The sequence below is a fragment of the Ceratosolen solmsi genome, unplaced genomic scaffold, assembly GCF_000503995.2.
Source record: "Ceratosolen solmsi marchali unplaced genomic scaffold, CerSol_1.0 scaffold29, whole genome shotgun sequence".
NCBI classification, from domain to species: Eukaryota; Metazoa; Arthropoda; class Insecta; order Hymenoptera; family Agaonidae; genus Ceratosolen; species Ceratosolen solmsi.
In genome coordinates this window covers 8,434,650-8,443,271 of record NW_011948417.1, presented here as the reverse complement: position 1 = coordinate 8,443,271, position 8,622 = coordinate 8,434,650, and the positions used below count along the sequence as shown (strand labels likewise).

The following is an 8,622-nucleotide window of genomic DNA, read 5'->3' as shown; positions in this document are numbered from 1 at the left end:
GGGGGGGGGGGGGGGGGGGGGGGGGGGGGGGGGGGAGGGGGGGGGCGTTATCGATGGAGATAAAATTATTGAGACATGTCGGATAAAGCGGAAATTCGAAGAGAGAAAATAAAGAGCAAAAGAAAATTAATCGTGTCGAATTTGAGTTAGATTTTTTATTAATTTCGTTCAAATATGCCGAATAGTTATAAACAAATTTATGGATCGAAATGGCGACGAGGCGCGCAATAAAACCGACTTGTTGGATAAAAAATGCTCGTGTGACCTGCCTGCCTGCCTGCCTGCCTGCCTGCCTGCCTGCCTACCTGCCTGCCTACCAGCCTGCCTACCAGCCTGCCTACCAGCCTACCTTCCTTCCTTCCTTCCTTCCTTCCTTCCTTCCTTCCTTCCTTCTTTTCATCCTTCGCTATCTCCCTCCCGACCTCCCTCCCTCCCTCCCACCATCCCGCCATCCCGCCATCCCTCCCTCGCGGCCACCCAACCTTGCCCACCTGCGATCGAGAACAGGAAACACCTGTGCGCCTGGCTTCTGCATTGCACATCGCTTGTCTGTCTCCAAGTTTGTGAAAATTTTTGTAATATTTAATTGTGTAATTACGGCTCTTTTAAAAAATATTATATCATCTGCTTAAAGGGACTAGTTTTGTTTGCCTGTTCGATAGATTTTGCGTGTGTGCATGCACGCGTTATAATTCTAAATTGCCTCACTGGACTAACTAATGCACTTACTCATAGATCATAGACACATAAGGCATAAGTACGACAATACGTCTGTCATACGTGTGCCATTGTCGGTAGTTTATTTGTCATTTTTTTAAAAAAATTTTTAGAACTTTGAGAATGTTACGTGCTTATTATTCGCAAATAAATTGTTACATCAAATTTTGCATAAAAAATAAAGTCAAAACGGTCGTGTCATTGATTTAGGTTTTTTTTTTTCTTCCTTTTTTGTTTTTTTTTTTTTTTTTGTTTTTTTTTCATTCGATCTGCCGTTAAAAAAAAAAAACAAGTAAAAATGTGTTAGAATTGAGAATCGGACGAAGGAAGAGCTCGAAGGACTTTGAGAGCTCATACGCATACGAGATCAAGCACCTAACTGTCAAAATGACCTCGAAAGTATAGAATAATCGCATGTTGTTGCGAAAAGTTGAGCGAGTCAACGCGTGTGCAAATAAATACTTGGCAATTATCGAGACGCGATCCAATGATGGCAGAGATTAATCGATCAAAATATTCAAAGTATGAAAAATATCAATAGTCAAAAATATTATTCTTATAATACATTAGATTCTTGAGTTTGATACGTACTTGAGCATTTTATGGCACACTGGCAAGCGTCGATAAATAAATCAACATAAAATTTTTATGAAACTTTTAAGAACTTAAGATTTTAATGCCTACAAGACCGTATTTATATTTAATATGCATTAGCTTTTAGCGTAGATATTTGCGATTTTCACGGAATATGTACGTGCACTTTATGGATTATATGTCTATTGTACGTGCACTTTATGGATTATATGTCTATTTGTTTTTTTTTTTTTTTTTTTTTTTTTTTTTTTTTATTATTTATTTATGTATGTCTCAACAAGTTGGTTAATTAATTTTATGAAACACAATTCTTTACGTTAATTAGTTTCGACTATTTGATATTTTTTTTTTTTTTTTTTTTTTTTTTTTTTTTTTTTTGTTGTACTCGTCCAATTTATCCCTAAAAACAATGATGCATTTATATACGAAATAAGGGCGTTTTTAAAATAGACGTTTGCTGGATACGATTAATGTATTTGAGTTGGATGCTTATATGCAAATATATCGATATCAAACAAATCACGCTCCCGATAATATCGTAAAACAAGATCTCACAAGCGTTCGCAATATGCGATCGAAATATATCAATATATTGCAAATTTACTTTTGTAAACACTTTTATGCAGTAATGCCCAATCTCCATCCCCATAAAACAGTTTGCGTATTTAGTATTTAGTTCAATGTGACAAAAAAAAAAAAAAAAAAAAAAAAAAAAAAAAAAAAAAAAAAAAAAAAAAAAAAAAAAAAAAAAAAAAAAAAAAAAAAAAAAAAAAAAAAAAAAAAAATTTGCCGTACAACACCATTTAGCACAATTGAAGCTTTGAGCATTAAAATTTACAATACATTTCAATTTCCGTTATTTCATTGTGCATATATATATATATATATATATATATATATATATTGACATAAATGCAATATAATAATCCGATGGATAAATGAACCAAAGAAAGAAAAAAATAATAAATAAATAAATGAATATTTGAAATGAACAAGGTGTTAAGATTGCTTCTTGTATAGAGATCATCGTATATATAAAAGAATTTTAATAGATATAAGGGCCTGTTAAATAAAATTGTAATTAGGGAGGAAAAAAATTAGAACGAGAAATCAACATGGGTAACAAAAATTACGATAACTAAGGTAACATTTGACTCGATTCGGATATCATATTAATATTTATTTAAGCGATTGAGCATATTTTGTGCCGAATGGAATTCGAATGGAATGAGGTGTGCGCGTTCGTGTGGTAGTGGTAGTGGTAGTGGTAGTGGTAGTGACTAGAGGTATTTTGAGCGGGAGAGGAAAGCTCGTCGTAAAATCAGCCGAAAATCGAGGAGATGGAAGACACGAATTATTTTACATAGCGGGAGCGGTGATCCGATTGGAGGCGAGTGAGACCACACGAGTGGTTTCGGTATGCGGCCACTGATAGGCGAAATTCTCTCGGCAAGATGCGCGCGATTCTCATCAAAGGACGAAAAAACGTGCCTCCCACCCCCTCCCCGCCATCACGCAAACCCCACCACACCGCCACCCCGCCACCCTACCCCGATGGAAAGCCCGAGGAGCAGCACCGATCCATGATCCGCCCGATGGCGGCGACTCCTGCCTTAAAGCAACATCGATAAAATAACGCTAAATGTACGCGCGATGTTTGAATTAGCATCAAATGACTAGAGTTAAATGAATTATGTGGCGGGAGGGAAGAAGATAAAAGCGTGCCGCACCGTTCCTATAAGAGCCCACTGACTTTTGCTCGCCAACCGGAGTTGGAAAATGCCCAGATTACAGCCACCTTATTGATTTTCCTGGGCGTTGAGGCGCGTTGTAACAGGGAGGCTTCGACCACCACGACGCACCACACAGCCACGAAAAGAAATTGGCTAGGGAAGAAAGTCACCTGGCCGTGATACCCGATACCGCAAACCATGGCAATAATATTAAAGTATTATTACGCTTGGCGATTAAGTGGAGTGGGGAAGTGGTTGGAATCGATACGCCGATCGAAAGTTCGCCGGGGCGCAATTGCCGATTGCCCGCTCTAACACTAAAATTTCCCTGTACCTTAGTGCGTAATGCTGCAAGTGAATTAATTATATAGTGAATGAATTATATATTATACACCGAAAGACGGTGAGGGAATATAATGGCAAATTATAATAATAGGGGAAGTATAATGATTGAGGCGTAGATCGTTAATACACATTGAGAAATCGCAAGCAAACGGATGTCGCATGTCCCACGGCTAGGTGTAAAGTCACAATAATATCACAATTATCAGCGCACGCATAATCGAGATAGAGAGATAGATAGATAGAGATAGAAAGAGAGTGATATATATATATATATATAGAGAGAGAGAGAGAGAGAGAGAGAGAGAGAGAAAGAGCGAAAGATATGTACGTTCGTTACCAAGTCGTAACGGCCGTCACACCCGCGTCTTTCTCTCTCTTGACAAAAACAAAAAAAAAAAAAAAAAACAAGAAAAAAACAAAGAAGAGCGGCCCGTACCGTTATCTCGCCTCGCACTCGTTCTTTTCGTTGTAAACATTTTTTCTTCTCCTTTCCTTCTTTCTTTCTTTTTTTTTTTCCTACTCTTATACACGTTGAGGCTCTTCATCTCGCGGAGGCGAGGAAGCGCGCGATCCTCGGGCGAGTTCGCTAACGGATTCTCGGGGTGTACTGTTAGCGGGCGAGAGAGAGAGAGAGAGAGAGAGAGAGAGAGAGAGAGAGAGAGAGAGAGACGAGCTGATGATGCCCAGAGCGGCGAGAAAGTGCACGACGCTACCGAGGAGGTGAAGACTCGGGTTGGGGGCACCTCGCGCCAGAATCATGAATGACAATTGAATTTGTCAACCCGTGGTGGGTGTTGCAGTCAATTGGGTTAAAATATCGTCGTCGAGCCTGTCGGTGTCGATGCAAATAAGCAAATTGACGGGCTGCATAAGTGCTTCTGACAAAACGATGAATCTTACAAATATTTATTATAAATAATGAATTGTCATCTGACGCGTTAGAAAGATGCGATTTATTTGTGAAAAATGTTTGTCGAATGGTTTATAATTACGGCAAGTTGGAAAATTGTGCGCAGTGCAAAAATCGAATGGGAAAATGAAGTTGCGGGATAACCTTGCTTGATTGTAAAATGACTACGAGATGTTGAGAAATGAGGCGGACATTCGTTGTTTAGTTGTGCTATTGTACGAAGTTGTGACGATCGAAGTTAAAACAATAAAAGGAATAAAATATATTTGCACGTTTCAACTGTTATGTTGTTGCTTCTATTACGACTAATGCAATTGTTATTGTCATTTATTATTAATGTGTTATGACTTTATCATCTTCATAATAATTAGAACGATCATGATGATTGTTATTTCGATTTCAATTATAATAACCAAAATACTAAATGTAATGATTGAAACGAGGGGATAAAAGTCTCTGAATATATGATGAAAAACCCTTATTATAACTTGTATAACGGTCACATGAAATTATGTGGCCTGATGCTTTATTTAAGGGGGGGGGGGGAGAGAGAGAGAGAGAGAGAGAGAGAACAGTGAAACAAACCAAAAAAAAAAAAAATCGATAGATATTATACAGGATCGATGAAATGATATTAAGAGATCTAAATTATTTCGCACAGCCGAGTGATCGTCGCGCTCGTTTTAGCTGAAAAATTTTCGTTCACCAAAGCCGGTTAAAACGCATAAAGTTAAACGCGTGAACGTATGCATATATAATGGGAGGCGATGCAAGAGTTGCGGGCGCCAAGATTTATGGAGAGAGAAGACTATAGCCTCTGAGAAATATGCTTTATCCTGACGTTTTATGGCTCGCGAGACACAATAAATGATCGGACGTGATAAATAGTGTCGATGACAAGCGCATTAGCATTTAAGTCCGTTTGATTTCAGTCACAAGTTACAGATTTTATAAGACATTGGACAAGTGCAAGTGTATTATAGTCGGCGTATCACCTGTTTGATTTCACGATCACCCATTAATTTCATAAGCTTTCCATTAATCACCCAAATAATTCATTGTGAAATGCGACCTCCTCGATGCGAGAGTGTTACGACAAAAGGCATAAAGGTGAAAGGAAAATGTTGATAACGAGCGAGCGAGCGTCTTTTCCTTTACTCTCCAAAGGCGAAACGGTAAAAAATGTTTACAGTTTGGCCAATAAGGTGGGAGGAGTGATCGTTTCGACGATTGGTTGGTTGATTGGTTGGTTGGTTGGTTGGTTGGTTGGTTGGTTGGTTGGTTGGTTGGTTGGTTGGTTGGTTGGTTGGTTGGTTGGTTGGTTGGTTGGTTGGTTGGTTGGTTGGTTGGTTGGTTGGTTGGTTGGTTGGTTGGTTGGTTGGTTGGTTGGTTGGTTGGTTGGTTGGTTGGTTGGTTGGTTGGTTGGTTGGTTGGTTGGTTGGTTGGTTGGTTGGTTGGTTGGTTGGTTGGTTGGTTGGTTGGTTGGTTGGTTGGTTGGTTGGTTGGTTGGTTGGTTGGTTGGTTGGTTGGTTGGTTGGTTGGTTGGTTGGTTGGTTGGTTGGTTGGTTGGTTGGTTGGTTGGTTGGTTGGTTGGTTGGTTGGTTGGTTGGTTGGTTGGTTGGTTGGTTGGTTGGTTGGTTGGTTGGTTGGTTGGTTGGTTGGTTGGTTGGTTGGTTGGTTGGTTGGTTGGTTGGTTGGTTGGTTGGTTGGTTGGTTGGTTGGTTGGTTGGTTGGTTGGTTGGTTGGTTGGTTGGTTGTATGATTGATCGATCGGTCGGTTGATAGGGACAAAGGCGGTTGCGCAAGTGGTCGATCGGGGTAGGGGGTAAGTCGTTGAAGTAGCATTGTCGTGGCAAGAGGTTTGGTCGGGTATCGTGGATCCGGGGTAGAGTGGGCATCCGGATAAGCCGATATGGGGGTGGTGGATGGTAGAGGCAGCTCACCTGAAGTACGGCGATCCAAAGGGCGAGCAGTAGAAGGGATCGTTGTGCATGTGAGGTTGTCCGGGTACTCCGGCTGGTCCCTGGGGGTGGGGCGGTCCGTGTGGGCCCATGGGCCCGGCGGGTCCCGTCGGACCGCACATTCCCGGTCCCGGCTGGGGCTGCATAGCGCCGGGTCCCATCATCGGGCCCGGGCCCATGTGGGGTCCCGGATGGTGGGGCGAGCCGACCATGTGGGGACCCGGGTGATGGGGGTGAGGCGACGGCCCGCCGCCAGCCATGTGGGGATGGGCCGCGTGGGGCGAGCCGCTCATCATGCCGTGGGGCATCGAGTGGGGACTGGGCGAGGCCCCGTTAAGGTGCGGGCCCGGCACCCCCGGCTGGTGGGGCGTCGGCGGTCCGCCGCCGTGTGTCGGCGTCGTGGCTGGCTGCGGGGGCGGTAGGCTCGGCGGGCCCTGGGGCCCCGGGCCCAGGGGCGGCAGGGGCCCGTTGGCCATGTTGTTGAGCTGGGTGAGCGAGGCAGCGGCCGAGGCCATAGCTTGCAGGGGATTCGGCACGCCGACCGCTCCCCCGACCGCCCCGGTGACTCCGCCGGGCGCGGGGCCGCCCGCGCCTCCCCCTCCCGGGGCTCCCGGGCCGAGGCCAAGCGAGGCAGGCAACGGTGGCGAACCCGCGGGCGCTGAACCCCCGAGGCTGCAACGGGCGCCGGCGGCGGCGGAGACGGAGCCTGGACCGCCGCTGACGACGCCGCTCGGCGCTACCACCGGCACACCGCCGTGGAGAAGTCCACCTGGGGGGCGCTGCGCCAACCTCACCGGCATTACTCCCCCCTCCACGACGCCACCCGTCTCGCCGAACACGAGGCTCGAGCCGAACACGCTACCGCTCTGGCTCGCGCCGCCGCCGCACGAGAGGGCCGAGAGAATGACGCTGGCCGGGGTGGCGCGAGGCCCCTCCACGAGGCTGCGGCGGCTCTTTCTGCCCTTGCTCCTTGTGCCGCTGCCGCTGCCGCTACAGCCGCTACTGCCGATCCGGGCCCAAGGGCTCTCCGTTATTTCGCTCTTGTCGTACACCTCGTCGTCGTTCCTCCAAACAGCACTCAATAACCAACAATCATCGCACTCGCCGACTATTGTTAACGACCATGTACCTCGCACTCAACGTATAAACAATGAGAAATGAAAGGAGAAGAGAAAAACAACAAAAATTAAAAAAAAAAAAATATTAAAAAAAAAAAAGCACTCGGGCGCAGCCTAGCGTACAGCTCCTTACAAACCGACGTCACACTTTTTTCTTTTATCTAGTTAGCTCGTTTCCTAGTTTTAACGACCACAACGACACTGGGCCCCCTACGCCTTATAGCGCCAATACAAGGTATATATTTTATATTGCACTCCTTGTTTATCACTCGGGGATTAATTAAAATGACGTTATCGTCGATCACGACTCGCACAACAGATCATATTCACATGACGCGCGTACGGGGGGATAACAGCCGAGCGTGTATGCGACCGCACGGATAGGGCTCACGTCAGCGGCTCGCCCCGGGGATGGGAAGCACGTGGCCGTCTCGTCCTCGTTGCTGCCGTGTATCGCGCGGCACGCGAGCCATGGTCCTGGGGAGGGGAGTCGCTCGATCGTTCCTCGAGACCGTTCCTCGTCGCTAGCTACGCTCGAGGGCCTCAGATCATGGCCCTCCGCAGTTTGAGAGATCGAGATTGGTGCGCCGTACCGGGCCGGTATCGCGTCGTCGCGGCTTCATTCCTCGGCGGAGATCCCGCTGCTGCTGACGCACGTGATCCGACTGTCCGTGATGGGCGCGAAGATCAGGCCGCTCTTCTGCCCATATCTCCCCGTTCGTACGAACGAGCTGAACGCCGGCAGAGCGAGAGCCGTCGATGACGAGGACTTGGCGGTGGTGTAGGAGAGGGAGGAGGAAGAGGAGAGAGACAGAGAGAAAGAGAGAAGAGCAGTGGCACTAGCGCGAGCGCACCCTTCGAAAGCGGTTGCATTACTACCGCGGAGCGTAGCGGTGCTCCACCGCGGCGGCGCTCGCATCGTTTGGATTCATAGCCGCCGCCGCCGCCGCCGCCGCCGCCGCCGCCACCACCACCACCACCACCACCACCACCACCACCACCATCACTACCACCGCCACCGCCACCGCCACTACCGCCGCCACCGCCACTACTACTACTGCTGCTGCTACTTCTGCTGCTGCTACTTCTGCTGCTGCTGCTGCTGCTAATCGGAGCAACGTGAGAGAGCGAGAGAAAGAGAGAAGAATCGAGATGTGGAGCTCGTCCGAACAGATAGAGACGACGCTTTACGAGTGGTAGCGAGAGAGAGAGAGAGAGAGTGGTGAGGGGGGTGGTGGTGGGGG

At 46.6% G+C, this 8,622-nt stretch overlaps 1 protein-coding gene across 3 annotated transcripts in view; it reads right to left on the bottom strand.

The window, feature by feature from the left end:
• Positions 1–7,442, bottom strand: part of Chi (LIM domain-binding protein 2 Chi) — a 135,592-nt gene extending 128,150 nt beyond the window's left edge. For all 3 annotated transcript variants that reach the window (XM_011496490.1, XM_011496491.1, XM_011496492.1), the window contains exon 1: positions 6,243–7,442. In XM_011496490.1, coding sequence (XP_011494792.1) covers positions 6,243–7,060 — 818 coding nt within the window. In that variant the 5' untranslated portion in view covers positions 7,061–7,442. The remainder of the gene's footprint in view (positions 1–6,242) is intronic.
• Between the last annotated feature and the right edge of the window lie 1,180 nt (positions 7,443–8,622).